At 41.8% G+C, this 23,537-nt stretch overlaps 1 protein-coding gene and 1 long non-coding RNA gene across 2 annotated transcripts; one reads left to right on the plus strand and one right to left on the minus strand.

Annotated features, from left to right (window-relative positions):
• Window positions 1–23,402, minus strand: CEP57 (centrosomal protein 57). Its single transcript, XM_084783561.1, has 11 exons — window positions 22,871–23,402; window positions 16,825–16,981; window positions 12,707–12,886; window positions 12,203–12,324; window positions 10,319–10,435; window positions 9,682–9,759; window positions 7,551–7,661; window positions 6,034–6,111; window positions 2,874–3,109; window positions 2,095–2,239; window positions 1–1,077 (listed from the first exon to the last, which is right to left on the minus strand). The coding sequence occupies exons 1-11, from the start codon at window positions 22,913–22,915 to the stop codon at window positions 844–846; spliced, it is 1,503 nt and encodes a 500-aa protein (XP_084639687.1). The 5' UTR covers window positions 22,916–23,402; the 3' UTR covers window positions 1–843.
• Window positions 1,073–2,461, plus strand: LOC311598499. Its single transcript, XR_014779550.1, has 2 exons — window positions 1,073–1,129; window positions 2,328–2,461. It is a non-coding gene; the product is annotated as an uncharacterized lncRNA (long non-coding RNA).
• Window positions 23,403–23,537: the final 135 nt, after the last annotated feature.

The raw sequence follows: 23,537 nt of genomic DNA on the forward strand, positions 1-23,537 counted from the left end.
TTAAGCAAAGTTACAAATTGCTTTATTGATTTCAAGTATCAAATGTATAAAGTTTAACATGTCGATCTAGTCAAAATGATAATTTACATGGACATGATAGCTGTGTGTGTGCTCAGTTCACATTCTACCCTTACACTGTACGTTAAGAGCATAAGGTTCTCTACAAGTCAAGGTAAAAGCCAGTGCTTCACTGAATAACATGATTACAAATCGGTATTGTCTAAAAACTGCAAATGTGTACATTTTACATCTCCCTTCTGATTCTTTATTCCAAAATTTTATTAACTGTTTAGTTTTATGAACACATATATTTCATGGGTAACTGACTTAAAATGTTTGGGTCTTTAAGAGTGAACTTAATATTGATCAATGTCTGAAATACAAAGCAAAGTCCTCTTAAGTATATAAATATTTAAGTACAGAAAGCCTCTATCAGAAATTGAAAACAGTACATTTAATGGTCATCTGGAGAAGGGAGAGTAGTTGGCACTCACGCTGTGGGGAGATTTAAAAACAAGACTTTTCAAGCACTGACTATGGAAACAGCCTCATATCCTGAATTTTCAAACCCAATTTACATATATACTTACTTAAAAAACACACCCACAAGTAAAAAACTGGTTGTTTCTTTACAAAGTGCAGTACACGAATACAGCAAATTCTAAGGAACAGTGCAGCTTCTCAAACTGTAAAACTCCATTTCCATTTAGTTGTGCTGCATAGCACAAGAGATTGTGTAATGAAGCTCAGGCCCCTTACCACCTGCTAGTAATGGCAACATTAGCAAGCATGAAACCTGGAAGGTCTATTGTCACTGTAGGGTACATTATTTATGACGTGCTGTCAGTAATCCCAACACAGATTATTGCTCTGCAATGAATTCTGTATGGTTTGCATGTCCTTCAGTAACTGAAGATTTTTCCTGCTTTTTTCTCCAGGTCTCTGTTTGGCAATATCCTTCTTACTTGCGTTCTTTGTGACTCCAGTTGAATGGCTGCTGCTGTTTCCTCCTTCATCGAGAGTTTTTTTGTTAACTTTTAATTCATTCTTCTGCTTATCTATGTTTTGTTTCTCCAGCTATCCAAGGCAGAGGAAAAATGAAGTCAATAAAACTTTTCTTTTAGCCCAGGTACTTTGTTTTTGACACAGGGTCTTGCTACATGCAGTCTTAAACTCTGATCCTCCTGCTTTAGCCTCTTAGGGCATCAGTAACTGAACAAAATCCCACTTAGAATCTATCATTTGAGTGTTAGAGGAAGATTATTTCAGCACATAAATGTGCAGAAATTGTAAGCAGTTTAGGACCCAATACTTAAGTATTATAAAGACACACAACCACATAAGTAAGATTATTCTACAAATACTGCAATAGTCTCCTAGAGCAGAGAGAAGCAGGCTCTTAATGCTAGGGTGCTCCCGGCCTGAGCAGGCTGTAGACTCTTAAGCAGAGCTGTGTGTTTGCAGTCCAGCTCCACCACTGACCAACCACACAGTCAGGATTTCCTTGGGCAGGTTATTTCATTTCACTGAGAATAGAGCCATATCTTCCAGTGAAAAGGCCCCAGTTTCTTCACCTATAAAATGGGAACCACCCACTTCACAAAGTTTTACAGAAATTAAATAGGGTGACATTCTCCAAAACAAGACCCTTGGTATTATGCTAATGAAACAATTCTTCCACATTATGCAGGCATTTAATATCTTGATAGCTATTCAGATTTGCCCACTTCTCCCCAATATCCAATGGCCCTCAGCCCAGATGCAGGGCTCTGCCTTTGTTTTAGCTCTATTTCACAGTAATCTCAAATACTAGGTCTGTTTTTCTCGATGAGAACCCTAAGTAGGTTTATTTAATGTGAGTAAGCCTTTTAATCATTATTTAGTATGAGCAAACACACTACTTTTTCACATATTTAATCTGACTTACTATGAAAACTTCTAGTCAAACTGAACCACCCAGGTGTGTTCATAAAGCTAAGCATATTAAATATATTCGGTAAAGACAAATCTCATATGAAACCAAACAACCCTCAGGAACAGTTTAGACAGGTAAAGACAGTATCATCATAAACTAGTGAAGGGGGAGGCGGCTACCTGGGCTTGGTATTTCCGCACTTTAGTTATCTGGTTGGCCTTGGCTTCCATCCTTCCCACTAACGCCTCCAGTTCACACTCCAAATTGTCTTTTAGTTCCACAGTTGGTGATTCCTGGATGAGTTTAGCAAGCTGCTGGTGATCACTGCATGCAAAACACAAGTGGACTACCTTACGTCTCCCATTTTTAACAATTATGTACTTATACGGTTCACCATTTTTCTTTTTAACAGAGTGCTACTCCCAACAAGCACATGATACACAGGTGGCTTACAACCACCTGTGACTCCAGCTCCAGGGGCTCTGATGCCCTCTCTTGACCTCCTTGGACACCTGCACACGTGATATATACATAAATAAAAATAAATGTTTATAAAATGAAGATAAGTGCAAGGATTTTTAATTCCAGACAAGTTTGGGTTCATCCAGGGTTATAGGATAAGATAATATATCCTTTTATTTACTTTTCACTCCCTCCATCAGCATTACATATAAAGCAGATTGTACAGGACACTGGTTTTCAAACACTAACTCGTCAGTTTTGTTTGGCTAACCCTCAATTAATAGTAAGCTTTTACCTAAGCTTTGGCATTCAACATCTAACAAAATTAGAAAGGGAGGTTTAGCCAGGATACCTACACTTATTTAGCTCCCAGCCAATGGGCTAACTTAAGGATTATGCTCAATGTCTGTTAACAAAATTAGGACTAATTCAAGCAGCTAAAAAGTGAAAATTTAAAACTAAATGTAATTTTAAATGTGAAGAACTTAAAACTCACAAGCTCATTTGCCCGAATTCATCCTGTAAAGTCTGTAAGACATCCGACAGTTCTTCATTAAGACTGCTGGAGGGAGGCATCACTGACTTCTTACTCTTACTACTTCGCGAACAAGCTTGCTTTGCCAAGGGAACACTGTTAACAACTCGATCATTGCACAAAGCTTTACTGTGGTGTTTCATCAGATGCAAGACATGCTGAACATTGGCCACCACGGCATGGCTGGGACTGGTGGACTAAAGAGAAAAGCAAGTCAAGCAAGTAATACCCTCTACTTCCATTTTCTTTTTCTTTTTTTGGTTGTTTTGAGATGAAGTTTCTCCGTGTAGCATCGGCTGTCCTGGACTCACTTTATAGACCAGGCTGGCCTCGAACTCACAGAGATCCACCTGCCTCTGCCTCCCTGAGTGCTGGGATTACAGACATGTGCCACTGCGCTTGGCTTCTATTTCTTAATCTGGGTAAGAATACATCCCCTCTAAAGCCTAAGGCATGAATTACTATAGTTAAGTTAGCAACCACCCATCCACCCTTATCACGCACTATATAGTTGATGTACCTACCTCTTCAGTTAATAAACAACAACCTGCTGGGGCTGTAGCTCAGCTAGCAGGTGCTTAAGTAGTATGTACAAGGCCTTTCTTTGTTCCCTAGCATTATATACATCTGTAATTCCAGTACTTGGGAAGTAGAGGTAAGAGGACCAGAAATCATTGATCCTGTGCTACAGTGGGATTCAAGACCACAGCTAAAACCATTAACAAACACCACCAACACCAAACAACTAGCCTCTTCGCATCAGCTTCCTACTCTGGGTATCATTATCTACCTGAAATCCTGTGATGTGCTCCTAATCAGCCAAACTCTAGGATGGAGAAATGGCTCTAACTCTAGAGCACAGCCTACACTTCTTGCTTTACCTACAGTCCCTTGACTTATTCTGTGAGCAAATGGTATTTGCAGATGACTTTTTTTTTTTTAACCAGCTTTCATACCCTGCCTTAAAACTCTAGTTCAAACACACCAGTTCTAAAGGCTTGGGTGATTAACTACACTTCTCAGCCTACTGGCAATTTCTACATCTATCATTGCGTTCTTTACAATATACTCTTGGTCTGCGTGTCTATTCTACCTACTCAGCTCTTCTTCCAGAGCCTAGAGCAGGGGCTTTCTCAACCTTCCTAATGCTGCAACCCTTTAATATTCAGGTTTTACTCAATTCTTAAAATACACTTCACAAAAATACAGTTTTGTTTTTCAAGACATGGTTTCTTTGTGTAGCCCTGGTTATCCTGGAACTCACTATATAGACCAGGCTGCCCCAGAACCTGGAATGCCTGCCTCTGCCTCCTGAATGCTGAAATTACGATGTGGACCGCCACCCACTGGCATGTTGTCTCCACTACTGTAGATCTCTCTCATTGGCTTCAAACTTCCTGCCTCAGCCTCTTGAGTTAGGGTTGCAGGTATGCGCCATGCTCGGCTTTCTCTGAACAGTAGGAAGCACTTTAGTCACAACAATAAAGAGCAGAGCCTGACAGCCATCAGTGGTTAGCTGGGCTTGTGTAGCTCCATAAGCCACCAGCAGACAACTTGATGAAAATGCAGATCTGGGAAAGAACGTGAGACCTAATGTGCTTGTTGCTTAAAAATGTTGCCCTGATTTAGTTTGTCAGTTTGTCCTGACTAATTGCATTGGGAAAAGCATCACGCAAACCAAACCGAAGTGGAGTGACCCTAGGAATGTAAAGATGGCTAACGACAATCAGAATAACCACTGCTTGCCAGTAACTTGTTCACACACACACACACACACAGAGAGAGAGAGAGAGAGAGAGAGAGAGAGAGAGAGAGAGAGAGAGGGAGAGAAATGGTTAGTGTTGGTGTTGTATACTTTAATATTCAATGAACAGGTTTTGAAAAGTTCGTTTTTCTGATTTATAATGTAATTTTAATTTTTATGTTAGTTGAGACTAGTAATGAAAAGTTTGGGCTTATAGTCTTTTTTGGTGATTTCACTTCTATTACTATATTTTATTACTATTACTCTAGAGCCATAGGATGGCTCTATATGAATAAGTAATTTAAAAGCAGATTCTTCAAAACTTGTAGAAAACAGCTCAACTAAGCAATTGTGTTTTCTTAAATGTTTCGATTAACATTTCATAAAGAATACATAAGACAACTTAAAAAAGAGTTAACATTGAACCTCTTGCCCTTTGTGACTAAAGGCTTCAGTGAGAATTAGCAAAAACAACAAAATGTGTGGATGGGATTCTGGACAGGGCTGTATGGACAGATACAAAGAATGAACAGATTTAGTGAACAGTGCAAATGTATTGCTGCAGATTTAAAAATACTGTGTAGGGATAGCACATTGGTTCAGCAGGTGTAAGACTTGCAGGACAAGCCCGATGACCTGAGTTCTATCTCCAGAACCCACTGTGGAAAGAGAGAGCTCCTTTCATGGTGGACCCTGACCTTTTCACGTGCAGGGCCATCAGTGCACCTCACTCCCCAGTCACACTGAAATCAATGTTTGTAATAAAACACTTTAAAATAAAAATAAAAATTAGCATAAAAATAATTTTATAACTTTGCTTAGAGGTTTATACAAAGATTCAGGAGAAAACACGAGGTTGTGCCTTGTACAAAAAGGTTCTGCTAGAGTCATGTGTGGTGCTCACATCTATAATCCCTGTCCTCCTGAGCTGAGGCTGAGGTAGAAGGGTATGGATGATAGCTGTGTGGATACACACACACACACACACACACACACACACACACACACACATACACACACACACACACACACACATCCATCCCCAGTTCAAAGCTTATATCCTCTACAATGTGCTCTAAAGACTGGTCTACGGGCTGGAGAGATGGCTCAGCAGTTAAGAACACTAGCTGCTCTTCCAGTGGAATTCCATGTCCAATTCCCAGTGCCCACAGGGCAGCTTAGTCTGTAACCTATAATGCTAGTCCCAGGAGATCCAACACACTCTTCTGGCTTCTGAGTACAAAACATATGACACACAAACACACAGGCAGTCAAAGCACCCACACAATAAAGTATATGGGACACCATAAACTTAGAAAAGAAAAAGCAGAAGACACTGAAATAATACCAACATAAAAGTCAATACCCATGACTCACCTTTCCAGCAACAAAAGGCATGTCACCTAAGCACAATCTGTAATGTGGCTGTGCACCAAAATAGTTCCTAGAACCTTTCTGGATGGAGAGAGAGAGAGAGAGAGAGAGGGAAAAAAAAAAACATTTTATTTTATTTTGGTGAACTAACTCAAGACTTGAGCTCACTGGAACTACTGGGTACCGGGCTATTCAGTCACTTTGTTGTTGCTGCTGTTGCTGTGACCACGCAGAAACAAGGATTCAAGAAGCTACTTAAAGAGGGACTTACTTGACCTACAGTATAGTAAGAGAACAGCACAACAGGGAAACAGCATGGCAACAGTAGTCTGGAGGTGGGTGGGTGTTCATCTCACTGTACCAATAGTCAGGAAGTAGAGACAGAGGACAGGAATTGGCTCAAGCTAAGAGCCTCAAGGCCCACTTTTCCGGTGACTTAATGGGGCACAGTCTACATTCAAACCACAATACTTGTTTATATTGGGATGATACAGTGTTGAGCAACATAGTATTACATGAAGGCTAAGGGTGGGGGGAGTACTAACAAAATAGGTCAGAATCAAGGAAAGGAACAGTATTCACAAAGCATTTTGGTTTGTTTGGTTTTGTTTTTGTTTGCTTTTTCCCCATAATCCATGTTATCTAGTCTTTTTTATTAAAGCTGGTCACTAAATTGGCTCAATGGCTTATTAATAGCTAGAAAATACTATTGTGCTGCCACGTGTATGAGTCTGATGTATTTAGAATTCAGACCTTGTTACGTTTCTGTCAAGTTCTTTTTTATTGCTATTATTATAATTTATTCACATTACATCCGGATTGTAACCCCCTCAATCTTATCTTCTTGTTCTCACTCTCCTCGACCCCTCTAATCTATTCCCTTCCCCTACACCTATAACCACAGCCCATCCGTCTTTTATCCAGGACAGTCTCCCTCCTCTGTGTTCCCACAGGGCCTCTCTACCAAGGGGGAGTGATCAAATCCCAGGTACCAGAGTTCATGTCAGAGGCGGTCCCCCGCTCCCCCCAACGCCCCCATGTGGAGAATGAGCTGTCCATTGGCTACACCTGAACAGGGGGTCCAGTCCTCTGTTTGCACTGTCCTTGGTGTATCAGTCTATGCATAGCCCCCTGGGTCCAGATCAGTCAGCCTTCACGGTCTCCTTGTGGGGCTCCTGACAACACCCCCCCCACCCCCACCCCACCCCCACCCCACCCCCATGCTTCCATCCGCCATCTCTTCCACACAACTCACAGCTCTTACCCCAGAATCGGTCACAAAGCATTTTAAGAGCAAAGGTAATGAACACAGGCTGAAGAGTCCTATAGTTCCCAATGCTTTCATAGAGGCTCTCCCAACCAGAGTAAGAATTCCTGAATAAATCTGAATTATCTTCACCTTTGAGTACAGAAACTAAGAGTGAAAGAGACGCACTGTCCCAAGGTTCTAAGGCCACATAGCTTTTCTTTTTATACACAAATTATCACACAGAATTGGTTCTTTGGCTCAGTTTTCAGACCTTTTCTGGTGGTTTTGACTTCTTTTTTTTAATTTTTCTAGTGGTGGTTGGAACATATGACGTTGTGTTATCTTCACAAATAAGTCTATTTGCTTCTAGACCAGTCTGCAACTAGAAAAAGAAAATTTGGCACAAAGTTAATACTGTAAAATAAAAGCTATAATTCACTTTGAGTTATATAAAAGTCTATAAAATACAGTGGTAATCACCTCAACAAAGAGAGCCTGTCTTTAGTCTCATCTGTGTGACCTGCTGAGCCACAGTTGGTCATGTCTTTTCTGGAAGCACTGCTTCACTAGTGGCAGTTACTCTGCAAATCCTAGTTCAGGAATTAAATGGAATGCATGTGGCTCCACACTGGCAGCATACTTTAAAACACATGATTACAGCCGGGGCATGGCAGTGCATGCCTGTAATCCCAGCACTGGGGAGGCAGAGGCAGGTGGATCTCTGTGAGTTCGAGACCAACCTGGTCTACAAAGTGAGTCCAGAACAACAAGGATACACAAAGAAACCCTGTCTCAAACAGACAAACACCCATGATTACTGTAAAAGCAGACTCAAAGCAACTCAAGAGCAAAACACACTTCTTTTTTTTAAAGCTCAAAAGTAGCAAAAATTATTTCAGAAAATGTTATATTTATACCCTTTTTTCTCTTGGTATGTTGTACTTTTCTGTGCTGGAGAAATGGCTCAGCATTAAGAACACTTTCTGGCTGCTCCCACCAGAGGACCTGTTTTCAGCATCCACACACACGGCAGCTGTTAACCATCTAACCACATGTTCAAGAGGATCCAGCATCCTCTTCTGGCCTCTGCAAACACTGCATGAATGTTCACACAGACAAGCAGGTAAGGGAGAAAAGCTGCAGTTTTCTCTACATAGCCTCGTTCTCCAAAAAATCTATAAAACTAGTTATTTTGTCTCTATATACCAAAATTAGTCTGGAGTTCGGTAAAAATTCCAGTGTCTAAGATTCTTCCCCTGAAGAGTTTGAAATTTCCCCAGAAGTTATGACTGAATTGTAAGAAACAGCAGAAGTAATGAATGAAATGCAGGAATACTGAGATGACTCCTTCCCATCTCGTGCCCTCTTGGGGCAGAGTCTTCACTGAGTAGCGAGTTGGGCTCTGCACCCTCAGAATCACGACACCCTTGACCATCCTGAGTAGGACTTTATATAAGACCTAACTCCGCAGGAAACCATCCCTCTGGACGGTCAGCCAGTATCAACAACAAAGGACCCACTTAAGAACTACTTTTTGATTTTAGCTTATATATGTATTTTTCTAGCTAATGTCTTTCTTTAGGTGTGCCTGAGTTTTAAAGTGTTTTTATTATCATTTCTTGTTTGAGTTCTTTGGCACTATCAAATCCAAGCTGTGGAAGGTTAAATAATCTGTTCAAGGTTATACAAACCAGAACAGCAAGATGTAGAGGAACTGCATCTCCCTCATCACCTGCCTTCCACCATCAGCGCTCACCTCAATAACAATTCATCAATCAATTTATGAAAATGTCTACTTAGCATACAAGGATTATCTACTATAATTTAATAAGAATAACCCATACATTTGCTATGTTACACGTGAGGAGTAGACACATAGTAAATAGTTTTCCCTAAAGCCAGAACAAATCAACCCAAGACACACTTTTATACTGGCTACTCAATGATCTGCTAGTAGTGCATTGCACCTAACCTCATGAAAGCCTCTGTGTCTGACATGGGTTTAACCTCGCAAGGATTTACTTATTTATTTACACGTTTTGCCTGCATTTATGTATGTACATCTGCCTGGTGCTCAAAGGTTGGAAGTGTCAGGCTTTATGGAACCTGAGTTGTAGATGGTTGTGAGCCACCATGTGGGTTGCTAAGAATCAAAGTTAAGTCTGTTGCAAGAACAACCAAATGCTCTAATCTCCACTATCTGTCCTCATGGGGCTTTTCAAATACTGATCCGGACTCTATAATTTGAAACATTGAAAGAACTGCTCAGATTTTTACTTTACAAAATTCGGTTCCTAACTTCCAATTCTAATCTATCTCTGAGGTCTACATATGAATCTGGAGTGCACATGTGTAATTGTTCACCATGAAAACAGTGTTTCCCTGCTTTTTTCTCCACTCACCTCTGCTGCCTGAGCCTGCATACGCTTCCTTTCCTGTTCTTCTTCATGGAGTTTTGACTCCAACTCTTGCATTTTTTTCTAGTGATAACAATGTCAAAATAGATAATGGTTAAAAGTTATATTTTTGTAGAGTTTGAAGGACAGTCAAAATAAGACACGTTAATTCATGCAACTAATGGTCCAGGCCTTGATAATATCAATGAAATTCTCCTAAGAGTGTCCTAATAGATCAACTAATAGTTATTAGTGCAGTAGCTGTGAGTTAAATGGCCAAATATGACCAAAGACAAAAGCTTTGTATAAAAGTAAAGACTAGATAAAGTAGTATTAATTATCTCCCAAGTAAAACACAGAAGTAAAATTACTTTAGAAAAAAAATTACATGATGCCAATTTTAAGTATCAAAAACATTTCACCTTTCAGTTTTCAAAAAGAACTATCTCATGTCCAGCTACCAAGACTGCAAAATGTCAACATTCCTTTTTAAAGTGTATTTTCTTTTTAAAGAAATTTAGTCTTTTTAATAAATTTAAAAAGTATTTTCTTTAATGTATAAGGAAGGCCTTTACATTATAAATATCCATGTGGTGATAACCACAGCATTCTGTATGAGTAAGTTAAAGTCCCATTCACCTACTTCTGCAAGGGCCTGCATTGTGGTGAGCTTGTTGTACTCCTGTTCAAGAATATCCAGTTTCTCCAGCTGGCTCTGAACATGGGTTTGGTCATGCTGCCGTTCTCTTTCTAGGGAAACCTGAGAAACAGCATCAAAATACAATATGATAATCAAGAAGCTGAAAACACTGCACACACCCAATACCATACTATGTGTAATTCGCCTGTCCTTTCACAGACCTGCTGGGTATGGAAATGAATCCTAGGAACAGAACACTAGAGATGACCTCAGGGACACCAATGGTCCTTGTGTCTCATTTTGGCTATGTGCCACAGCATGCCTTTGGAGGTCAGAGGATATCACATAAGAGCTGGTTCCTTCTTTTTGCTATGTAGGTCCAGGGATCAAACTTGTTTTTTCTGGCCTCACTGATAAAGATGCCTTTATCCATTAAGCCATCTCACCAGGCTTGGAATACCATTCTTTTTTTTTTTAAGGCTTATTTATTAATTATTATGTATACAGTTTTCTGTCTGTATGTTTATCTGCAGGCCAGAGGAGGACATCAGATCACATTATAGATGGTTGTGAGCCACCATGTGGTTGCTGGGAATTGAATTCAGGACCTTTGGAAGAGCAGGCAGTGCTCTTAACCACCATCTCTCCAGCCCAGAATACTATCCTTAATATACAGGTTTTTTTAACCTATAATGTGGATTTAAATAAGGAAAATATCCTTATGCCCTAGAATAGCGAATTTATTAGACACACAGGCTACATAAATAAATACTTCCAGTCAGACCAGTTCTGTTCAGTAACCTCTTAATAACTGTGAGAACTCATAAGCATTTATTTCCTTTGAATGCAAAATATACTTTTTTCCTCCAAACTTAGGATCTGATTTGGAAAGACTGCCCATATATTTAAGGAATGACAGTCTCAGAATAAACAAATCAAAATAATGAGCAAATTTACTAAGTAGATTTATTTGGAAAAGCCCAACACTAAGTATCTGAGTATGCCACTGCCATTTCTTCACATGTCCACACAATGGTGGACTTTGAAGAGATGTGCACCATGAAATTCATCACTGGCATATCCTTCTGAACACTGTTATATAACTGCTTATACATGGAAGTCTTATTTCTCACATTGGGACCAAAAGTTGACAGGGGACAGAAAATAGTATGTTTTTCAACTGCAGACTATCTAGCATCTAAGCATGTAAGAAGTCAAGTTCTGCATAATACAGTGAAACGGTCCATAGGAAAAGAATGTGTAAAAAATATAGTAGACACTGATATTATTGTCCTCAGCAAGTGTATATGTTAATTAAATACAAAGACTTTTGATGCAATAGAAGAAAATGTTAAAATACAACAAGCGCAGTAGCTAGGCACGTAGCTCATGTGGTACAGCGCTTGCCTAGAACCAGAGAAAGCCCCGGGTGGGACCCACAGCACCACAGCCACTGGGGCAGTACTGGGTGCCTGGAATCTCAACACTTTGGAGACGGAGTCCAGAAGATCAGAAGGTGCACATCATCCCTGGGCAACATAAATTAACCAGCGAGGGCTGTATGAGACCCTGTTTCAATAAGCAATTATAAGGTATTTTTTAACTGCACAGAATTTTACAAAGAGTAGTGGAATTCAGAGTTACATATGGTTATTTTACATATTTAATATTGTGAATTCCAAGACATTAACATGACTACTTTTCAAATTTAAGCATAATCTACAAAGTACAAGAATCATAATAAACAGAGCCACTCAAACCACCATCTACTACACTAAGCCCACGAAATCCCAGCTTGGAGTTATAACAACGGTGTCTAGGCCTCTCTGAGAAGCAGTCTGCCAATCATCTGTCACCATTCTTAATTTCATCTGGGGGGTGTCATACCTGCTTTTGTAAGACAGATGTCCTTTCCATTTCTGCATGCTTTATCATATTTCGCATGTATTCCAATTGTTTTTCTAAAAGATTACATTTGTTTTCTGCAGCTAACAACTGGGATGTCAGCTCTAAAATGAATACATACAAAAAGGTAGTAATTAGCTAACACATAGGCTTGCCACAACAACTTGTAAACAGGAACTAGAATTACAGTACATTCATGGTCCAGAGGTAAGGCTTGTGGTAGAGTGTTTACTCAGTATCTCAGAGTACTGCAAAACAAACTGCCAGTCCTTCCCTTTCAGTACTCCTAGACACCTCTCAGGAAGACGTGTGTTCTTCCTATATGCCACACACTGCGGATAAGCCCTGTGCATGATGTCACTTGCTCCTCATAATACACCTGATTATGATGTAATAGCTGAGACTGTTACAAAACACCAACGTGGAATTATAAAATAATTTTATAATATTTGGACAGATTTTAGTTCCCTAAACAATTAAACAAACCTTGATTGTGCTTTGATTCTTCATTCTTTGAATTCTCTCTCTCTTGTATCTGTTCATCCAATACTTTCTTATATTCAATTGTTTCCCTAGACAAAGTTTTCACACTTTCTTCTGCCTGAATCCTTTCCAGTTCTAAGCGTCGAATCTTATCTTGAAGATTCTTGAGAGCAGAAAATATGGCTACCAAGTTAAAAAAAATAAAATAAAATTAGTTTTAACTGTTAAAAAAAAACAAAACAAAGCCGGGCGTGGTGGTGCATGCCTTTAATCCCAGCACTCCGAAGGCAGAGGCAGGTGGATCACTGTGAATTCGAGGCCAGCCTGGTCTACAAAGCGAGTCCAGGACAGCCAAGGCTACACAGAGAAACCCTGTCTCAAAAAAGAAAAACAAAAACAACAAAAAAACAAAACAAAAAACCTGTGGCTAATTATACATAAATTCGTAACTGTCCTATGGTGCTCTGAATAAGAATGACCCCCATAGGCTTATGTTTGAATACTTGGTCTACAGGGAACAGCACTATTTGTTGGGGGTCTTGTAGGAGGAAGTGTCACTGGTGTTTTAGGTTTCAAAAGACCACGCTAGGCCCAGAGTCTCTCTTTTCCTGCTGCCTTTAGATCTGGATGTAGAACTCAAAAGACAGTTCTCCAGAACCACATCTAGCTGTATGCCGCCATGATCCCTGCCATGATAACAATAGTCTAAACCTCTGAAACATAAACAAGCCCCAATTAATTCAATGCTTTACGGTGGTCAACGTGTCTCTTTACAGCAACAGAACACTAAAACAGTAGTTGGTACTGAAACTGACATATTGCTATGACAGACCTGACCGTACTACCAGCTGGAAGGATGTGGACTTTGGATTAGAAAGGCAGTGGAACACTTTAGTGGGGCTTAATGGGCCATTCTAGAGGTGCTGAGAGCCACGTAGATTATGATGGCCTCTCAAGAGGTTTCAGAGAAGAATAGCAGTAACTGGCCTAGAGACTATTCTTGTGATGTTTTGGCAAAGAACGTGCTACTTTCTAACCTTGACCCCCCAAAAACCTGCCTGAGGCAAATTAAAGAACGTTGGATACCTTATAGAGTATTTTGGGTGACTGTTCAGGCAGCAAACTCTGTCTTTTTTTTTTTAATTTGGAAGCTGCTAACCTAAACTTCCTGTCTACTCAGATAATTTTATTCCTTCTCAAGTCTCTGATGGGGTTGAAGACCAAATAGGTTAGTTTCACAATTAAGCTTAGTTGTTTAGGGGTTAAGATGTTTTTAGGTCTGGATAGATGTTTTAAGTTGATAGAGATGAGATATGACAGTAATTTACATTCAGAATTTTAGACTCACCAAGATAGGGAAATGTTTTCAAGGTTGCCAAATACAAATAGCCAAAACACTATGAATGTAACATTAATATAGTTCCTGATTGTTTTGTAGTTCTTCTTGTTCTATGTACTTTATTTTATATCTGTATAATATAAATGTATAAGTAAAAAAAATATTAATAAAAAACAAAACAAAAAAAGAATGTTGGGTAATGGCTTTGTGGAGGTTTCAAAGACAATGTACTGTGTTGTGTGGTTACACTTATATACTATGTTGTGTGGTTACACTTGTGTACTGTGTTGTGTGGTTACACTTATGTAACTGTGTTGTGTGGTTACACTTGTCTACTGTGTTGTGTGGTTACACTTGTGTACTGTGTTGTGTGGTTACACTTGTGTACTGTGTTGTGTGGTTACACTTGTGTACCATGTTGTATGGTTACACTTGTGTACCGTGTTGTGTGGTTACTCTTGTGTACCGTGTTGTGTGGTTACTAGTGCTCACATTTATGCAGATCTATAAAGAAAAGGAGCGAGCTAAGCAAGGAAACTACAAAATGCACAGCATGAGGAGTAAAGGAGCTCCAGGAAGGGTAATTAATGGAGCTAAGGCCACTGCTCAAGGAGTTTAAAGTTTAAAGGCAGTTATGACTTTGGACATGAAGGAAATCATCCACAACAGAAAGCTGGTAAAAATGTATTTGAACCAGGGGGCCAAGCTCCAGCCCCAGTGAGCAGCAGAACTTGGCAGCTTTGGCCTTGTAGTTCTTCTGGCTTTGCAGTCCAGGATAGAAGAAAGCGGTGTGGACTATCCCTGGAGGCTAAGGAAAGCTGCGGAGGGCAGGCATGTGTCAAGGGTGTATACGATCACAGCAGCTCTTATAGAGGAAAGCACTGCCTGAAGCTGCCAAGGTGAAGCCTGGATTGTGTTGGAAACCCCCCAGGTTGTTACAGATGCCAGAGTTGTGGGGTACCTGCCAAGGAGAGCTGCTAACAGTATGTGGAACCAGACAAAGAAAGAGAAGTGTGTTGCAGTCAACAAAGCAGAAAGGAGTTAGAGATCTGAAGATCCCTTTGACATCAGACATGAGATGCAGAGTTTGCAGTTTCCCCTTCTGGTTTCAGTCTTGCTTTGGTTTGGTATTTCATCACTATACTCCCTCCCTTTCTTCCCTTTCGGAATGGTAACATATATTCTGTGCCATTATATGTTGGAAATACGTGATCTGCTTTTTGATTCTGATTTTACAGGGCATTACAATTAAGAGATTTCCGTGAGTCTCAGAAGAGATTTTGAGCTTTTAAATAATGTTGAAACTGTGATATACTATGGGTACTTTTGAAGTTGGACTGAATGTATTTTTGCAACATTATAATATGGCTACAGCTGATGGGGGCCAGGTAGTGAAATGTGATGGTTGAATAAGAACGGCCCCACAGGCTCATGCATTTGACTATTTGGTCTACAGGGAATAGCACTACTTATTGGGCCAGGTGTGGCCTTGTTGGAGGAAGTGTGTCACTGGGTGCTTTAAGGCTTCAGAAGCCCAAGCCAGGCCCAGTGTCTCTCTCTTTTTGCTGCCTTTGAACTTGGATGTAGAGTTCTCAGCACCCTTCCTAGCACCACGCTCCCTGCCATCATGATAATGGACTAAACCTCTGAAACTGTAATAAAGCCTCAATTAAGTGTTGTTCTTTGTAAAAGTTACCATAGTCCAGGTATCTCTTCATAGCAATAAAACATGGAGCGAGACAGTCCCCAAAGTACATCATTAAATGTTGTCAAGCCCTTGGCCTCTGGATTGATGCACTGAAATCAGAACAGCCATGGCTACCTACAAAAGACCCTAAGTATCCTAACATCCCTTCCAGGAAAGTGAGAAGGCTCAAAGCTCACCAAGCAGCTCAGGAGGCAGTATACAAGGCCTTTCTCCCTAGAGTCCTCAGAGGTTGATAAAAACTGTCATTCAGGGGAGACTGTCCCTGTTCCACATGAAATAAATGGGCTGCCATCATTTATTTTGCCACGACCGTCTGAGACTTGTTACTTATTCTGGGAAAGAAGGGCTCCCCTCCTCCCTGAAGAATTAGGCGCTGGACCCCTGGGCTTGGCTGCTGATTAGGCAGCCACTGTTGCCTCAGTCAATGCTGAAACCCACCCTGCTGCCATGAGCTGAGTGGCAGCTCAGTTGGAGTAAAACCACTGACCACTGATGAAGCAGCAGCCGGACCTGAAATGACCAGGCACGGGCATTCATTCGCTCACATCCTCTGCCTTTAGCATGGTGGCTTAGCCGAAGGCTGTAACAGTGCAGTAGTCACTACCAGCTTTGGAACTCTCAAGTTCCTGCTGCTGTCTAGTACAGGCAATCTCATTAAAAAGAGCTGAAGAGGAACCTGGGTCGCCAAGGTTCTATCTGCTTCCACCAGGAAGCCAACAGTGTCTGCACTGGCATGAGAGAGGAACGAGCACTTCCAGGGTAATGCACAGCAGCAGGAAATGCAGAAGGAAAGAAGAGCAGTTAGTGCTCTTTAACAAGTTAGCCATCTCTCTGGTCCCATCTAAGACTATAGTTCCTAACTGATTCTGGAGAGGACAGACTAACAATACATGACTCAAAGTATTTTAGCTGCCATGATTTGGTGGATAATGTTCAGCAGTCAATTCGAAAAGCACAATAAATTTTCAGAAACAAAGGGGAAAACATACTGTTCTAATTTCAAAAAGAGGTTAAAATTAAGAATGTCAAACTAACGACTAAGCAAATAGCATTTACTTTGTTACAGTTGATTACCTCTGCTGTTGCTTTCCGGATAGGCAAATGTGGGTTTGTTTGGGGAGCGTCGCAGATCACTGTTAAGGAAAGGCTTATCAGGTGGATATAATACATATGGGGACGAAGAACGACGAACCAACTTCCCATAAGACCTTGATGGTTCAGCTAGGATGTTCTGGAAAGTAAAATACTGAAATTATCTTTCCTTTCAAACATTTAAACCAAATACTCGTGACGGAGAAGTTATACTGTATGTTTCTCTAAAAGACCATAGAAAGGCAGTGAACTGATCTCACAATAGAACTCAACTACTATGTACTGTGAAGAGATGTAACTTTCAGGGTTAAATGTTTACTTATAGCCAAATGGCAAAAAGTATATGATGCTTATACCTCAATACAAATAAATGTTTTTGTTGAGTCAAATCTTTGTTCAGATCAGAAACAGATACAAATTGCTGAATTACTCTATCCTCAATAAGCAGCACAATCTCTTTATTATTTGGGAATTTCACATCATGCCCTCCCATCACTCATTTCCCAGTTCTCCCATGTCCACCCCACTACCCTTGTGGCCCCCATCTGCTTCCCCAAAAAAGTCATGGCCAATTTGTGTTGTCCGCATATTCACTGGAACATGGCCAAACCCTTAAAGAAAACTAAGTCCTTCCCCACCCGCAGCCATCAATTGTAGAGAGTTACACTTCAGCATCTTTACCACAATTTTCAAGAGTTCTTTTCGATGGCTTCCTGTTTAAGCTGCTACTATTTTTTTGGTTGGGGGGGGCAGTTGTCGTGAAAGCCTTCTATGTCCCTCTTTCTTCACTTTGCACCTGCAGTTATCAGTTCCACTGAAAAAGTAGCTTCCTTTCCCTTTACTGCCAGCAGGAGCACAAAGGTCTTGGATTCCAGATGTTGTGTGGCAACAGCCCGGACAGCAAACATCCTTAAGGTCTCTGGCATCTGCATGGACCAAGCACATCAGCATGGTCTCCAGTGGCCGCACAAAGACAGCAACATGGCTCTCTGTCAGAGTACAGGACCCAGTCCTTGGTGGCAGCCTGGACTAAGGACAACAACACAGCCTCTGGGGTAACAGGGGCCACAGAGGCCACTATAGGCCCTAACGAAGCCCAGTGTGCATGGACATCAACATGGTTTCAGGCAGCAGCTCAGACCACGGACATCAACATGGCCCCCAGAAGCAGCTCAGCCTACGGACATGACTTCAGGCAGCAGCAGAGACTACAGACATCTTTGACCTCAGGTGGGAACAAAGCACCACAGGACAATGGACCCAGACATGGCCGTCAGAAGTAGCAAGGTCCACAAACATCAGCATGTTCTTTCTTAAAGAATTTGTATCTGGTTAACAAAAGGGGGAAACAATTATAACACATTTGGGCTTATCAAATATCCCCATGTAAAACTACTTCCCCATGTACACCGTATGTCACAAATCACGAATCTGGCAAATCTGTGATTATGTACTACATGATACAAATTTGCCATAGTAAACCTCTGAATGTTAACTGGAATTTTAGTGGCAGGTGAGTTGTAGTGCTGGACACTTAGATAAGAGGAAAATAATGGAGATGCTAGGAGCTAGTGTAGACAACAGGCTGCCTGCCAGCTGTTCAAACTTCTTAGGCATACATTTCCCCTTTTCAGATTGCCTCAACAAATTAAGATTTTCAATCTTCTGAAGAACTTTATTGATAAAGTTATTGTCATGTAGGGACAAAGGAACAGTGAGTACTCACAACAACAAACTACTTCCTGGAACAAACAGAACTATCCAAATAATAATAAAAATGTGTACTTCTGTGTTACAAGTAACACAAAACTTTCCATGCATTTATAAGAGCAATTACGGAATACACTGCTGCTGTGACAGGTACAGTGGCAGTGAGCTTAGGAACTAGGGAGAGCCCTATTCACATGAGTGCTATTATTTCTCAACCTTTAGGGTAAGATCAAATGAAAGCACTATCTGGTGTAACATGTGGGCTGAGGGACTAACATTTACCCCTTTAAAAGCCTAATGGCAAACTGGTATGAGGTTTTGAAGGTAATTTGGAAAAAGTAATTTTCAGTTTTTAAAAATATTAAAATATGGTCAGTGTTATTATATAGCACTATGAATTGTTCCATACCTTGGACTTGTGTAGAATTAACAGAGAACATTGCGTTTTCATTGGTTAGGTGGCAACAGCTAGAATCCTGTCATTTAACATTCAATATAAGCTGAATGATTTTGTTGTAGAACTCTCCCTCACAAAAGCAGCAGAATCAATTTATGTGATCACCTAAACCAAATCATCAACTAGTTCTAGTGTTTCGTATTCCCCTCTCCAGGACATCTTTCCCAATGCCATGAAAGGGAAAGACAAAACCATTCCTGAACTCCAAGACTCCTCAACCATAGATTGATTTTAAGTTTTTAAAACAAAATCTACGTCAGTGGAGAAAGGTGCTTGCTGAACAAGTTTAAAGAAGCCACCTAAAAGCGGTAGGAGACAAGCAATCCAAAGCTGTCTTCTGATCTCCAGAAGCAAACTGTGCCATGTCCCAGCCCTCAATCATCATGCACACACTAATACAAACTATAAAAAGTTAAGTAAAATAACCTTTCAAAAGAATTTTTGCCAGGAGCGGGAGAGCAGGCCCTGCCCTGAGGACAAAGAAGCAGGCCCTGATCCAGGGCTCTGAGTCGACCTCACCCCAACATCTACCCATGTATGACCTGCTGGAACACATGAAGGGGCTGGACCAGCAGACTCAAAGATTAAACATCTCCTAGACACACGGCAACAACAGGATAGCCGACAGCTGTCTCAGTGAGGGTCCTGTAATGATAGTGTAGACCTCAAACCAGACCCATGACTTGGAGCAATGAACATTTGAAAGTAAACATATGTGGACAAAAGGCTATACTGTGGGATACACTACAGCTTCTGTGACAAGATTTTTTGTTTCTCTGTTTTTTATTTTACTGGGGGGAGGAGAGGGATTTTGGTGCATGACGTATAAATCATAGACATTCAATAAAAGTGGGGAAAGAATAATTTTTACAATTGCTACTTTAAAACACCCCTCTTTTACTCATTCCTAAGAAACAAACAGCTCATCAAGCTCACCAATTACTCTACAACGCTGAATTCAACAATCTCTCAGAAGCATGGAACCCAGAAATCATTCACCCAAACACTTCACTCAGTGCTGGGAGCAGTGATTTTCCTTCAGTCTCCTAGGCCTTTCCCTCATAAACTCCCTGAATCTCTTCCCATGTTTTTTAAATGCCACAGTTGCCCAAGGTTTGGTTCTCAAGGCATCTTTCTTGTCTACATGGACTCTCTTGAAAATCTCATCCACTCTCAGGCATCTTAATTTTTATTCGCCAGTAGATGTCAAGCTTAAAACGCAGAACTAAGATCTGAATGTAAAACTCCAAACTCACATTACTCATTACTTTCTTGGATGTCTAAGTAGGCACCTAAATCGTAACATGGCTATAACCAAATTCTTGGTTAGTTTCCAAATCTGCTTCTTTATCAGCATACCAAAACAAATGGTACTGTCAAGTTATTATATAAACAAAAAAAATCCCAATTGCTCAATTTTACCAAGAAGACTCAGGAGCCAGATGCTGAGGTGAAAACCTACTAGCTCAGAAAGGCAGAGAAAGCACCCAGTTGACTTTCCTACTCAGCTGCTGTTCCAGGAGTAAAAAGCCAAAAGCCCTTTCTTTGTGTCCATGCTGTTTTATAAATACCCTTCTCTCAATGTCCTTCCTGTGTAATCCCTGTCACCTGGCTTCTTGCTTACTCTTGACCTAGAGTTAACTTTAGGCTTTTATATTAAAGGTGTGTGCTAGGTGTGTGCTAGGGCTGAGCCACTCCGTAAATACTTGTTTGCAGTAAACAGACTTCATAATACATTTCCTTATACCCCAATGTTGCTATAGTTTTGATTTTTTTTTTTTTTTAGTTTCAATTACTGTGAAATACTACTTTTCAAACTTTTAAAGTATGCTCTTCCAAACAGCTTGCTAGTCATGATTCTTTAAAAAGAAAAAAAAAGTAAATCAATTCAAACTACTGTTTCTAATCAAAATCTTCCTATGGCTTTCCAAAACAATTCCAAATTCTTACTAAAATTTATAAAGCCTTCACATAATGTAGTCCCAGGCTAACCCTTGTTTCGTTTCTTGACGCCTTTGATACTATCTCCCTACCAATTTTCCAGCAATATGGCGTTTGATTTCAAACACCTGAAGGAACCAGCCCCCTTCCTTAAGGACCCTCCATTAAGGCCAAAGCATGTAAATTTCTAGAGGGTCCAGCTTGACTCAAGGACAGCACAGCGATATCAGATGTGTGGCAGGGACAGGAAAAACATTGAAGAGTCCAGCTTGACTCAAGGACAGGCAGTCTGTGTTACAGCTTGTGTTTAAAAAATTACCACTACTCCAGGAATGTACTTACCCTTCCCCAACTAGGAAAGTCCCAATGCTGGTCTATTAGCCAATCAAGTTTCTCTGCTAAGTTCTGCTTCTATACAGGGTATAAAAAGCCCATGCCTCTGCTTCTCAGGGTCTCCAACTCAAAAGAGCTTGCCAGACCCCATCGCATCAGCTCAATAAATTCCTATGCGTTTGCATCACAACAGGATTCAGGATTTCTGTTGGGTCTACCATTAGGACTAAGGACTAACTACATCCCTATGGCATTCCCTTGGGTGCAGCTCAATGTAACATTACATACTCCTTTATAGGTCTCCAATTTCTAAGTTTTAAGGGCAAGGAAGAGCCTTCCTTTCCGAAGTTTAATCAACCACGTCTCCTACATAAATTCCTACATCCACTGACACTCATTTCTGATAGTCTTTCTTTTACCTTTTGTTGATCTGGCAGAGAATGAACTCCCAATTGCTTGCTTCCTCGATTCTCCTTAATCTCCTCTAGTCCTTTCGGCAAAGGGTGACCTTATCACAAATTCTAGTAGGCATGTAAAGTTGTAAATGATATATACCTAAGTGCCACTTTCTGAAGGCGACTGCAATCTCTATAGCCTCTCCTCATCTGCTATAAAAATTACCTGGTAGTTTCCTGGCATCCCTCATTATTTAATGTTCACCTTTTTCTAGTGCTTCTAACCCAATTTTACCTCCATATTACCTCTGCTTATTCAAATTACCCTCTGGTGTCCTGGAAGTGCCTTCTGTCTTGCCACATACCTCAAAAAGTTTGCTGTGCTTTCTTCTCTTACAATTCCTTCAACATCTTCTCTTCAAGAAATGATCTTCTCTAATACGGCCAGTGAGTCTTTCCCACAGTAACTATCGAACCGATACAGTTCTTTGCTCCTTAGTCGTGTTTCTACTCAATTCCTCCCTATAACTGTAGGACCAACAGTCGGCGAGGCACGGAGCATTTCTAAACCGAACTCTAGCTTTGTCACATTTAATTTTCATCTCTGCTTACTGGCGCGTTTTCCAAAAGACTAAGCCCCACAATCCAGTCTTACAAACACCAGGGACTAAACCCGCCAGTGTTTGGTGTATAATAATTCCCCGATCGGTCCTCCAAAGCGGCATTTCCACACTGAGTCCTAGGGGTGCCGTGGGAAGTGGGAAACGCGCGGGCCCCGGCTGTCACTAAGAGGCACTGTAGACACCGACGGAAACGCCTCAGCGGCTGTCACTCAACAGACCTGCACACCTACCTGTCCTCTGAGGCCGTTACGCTCACGTGACCGGTGAAGCTTTGTTTTAGCTTGCCCGAGAGTGCACCAACCCGGCCCGGGGCGACGCTCCAAGCGCCGGGGGCAAGGACAAGTGAGCAGGCAAGGAAATGAGGCAGGCAAGGGCTCTGGTTTCGGGGGTGGGGGGTGGGGGTGGGGGCGCAGGTGCAGCCTCCCGGTGTGGCTCGCGGCCCCGGGCAAGCAGCCGCCTTCCTGCCGGGTGCGGGCCGACGCCAGATCCAGCACTGCCTGAAAAAGGGAGGCCAACCCGGAGAACCGTACAGGTCCGCACCTGGAACCCACGCGATCGCCGCCGCTTACCGAAAACTGAGACTCAGAAGCCGCCGAGACCGAGGCCGCCGCCATCTTCCCGCCTGCGAAACGCGGGCCGCCGTCCTCGAGCTCCTCCTCCCGCTGTGACGGTCGCCCGCCTGGGGCTGGCCGAAGCCGAGCCCCCGATGGAAAGGGGCGGGCGCGCAGCGAACCCGCTAGGAGCCTGGGCGTCACTGTCCGCGGGGACGCCACACACACAGAGTGCACTCACAAAAAGGAGGGGGTGGCAACGCGTCTTGACAGACGTCCTCAATGACCAATCAGAAAAGGGGACATCTTCTGGGGGGGGGCGCTGACGACGGCCCGCCTCTTCTATCGGTGACGTCACAAGGTAGCGCGCCGCCGAGCCTGGGGGACCGGCGGCGTTGTGAGGTGACAGCCGGCTCTGAGAGCATCTGGACAGGACAGAGTGTTCTGGAAGTGGAAGTGGCGCCTTCGGCGACTCCTGGGGTGGATGATGGGAGCTGAATGAAGGCGAGTGGACAGTGAGACACTCCACCAGCACCCCCGCAATAAACTGCCCAGAGCGTTGCCTCTCCAGGTGGAGTACTGATCTTTCGGCCAATGACAAAGAGGAATGGGCGGGGCTTAGTGATACCGGCCAATGGAAACTGTGTGGGCCTGTGTCTGACGGGCGCAGACGCACCGCCCACAC

Source organism: Acomys minous, assembly GCF_964271855.1.
Source record: "Acomys minous genome assembly, chromosome: 5".
Classification (NCBI taxonomy): Eukaryota; Metazoa; Chordata; class Mammalia; order Rodentia; family Muridae; genus Acomys; species Acomys minous.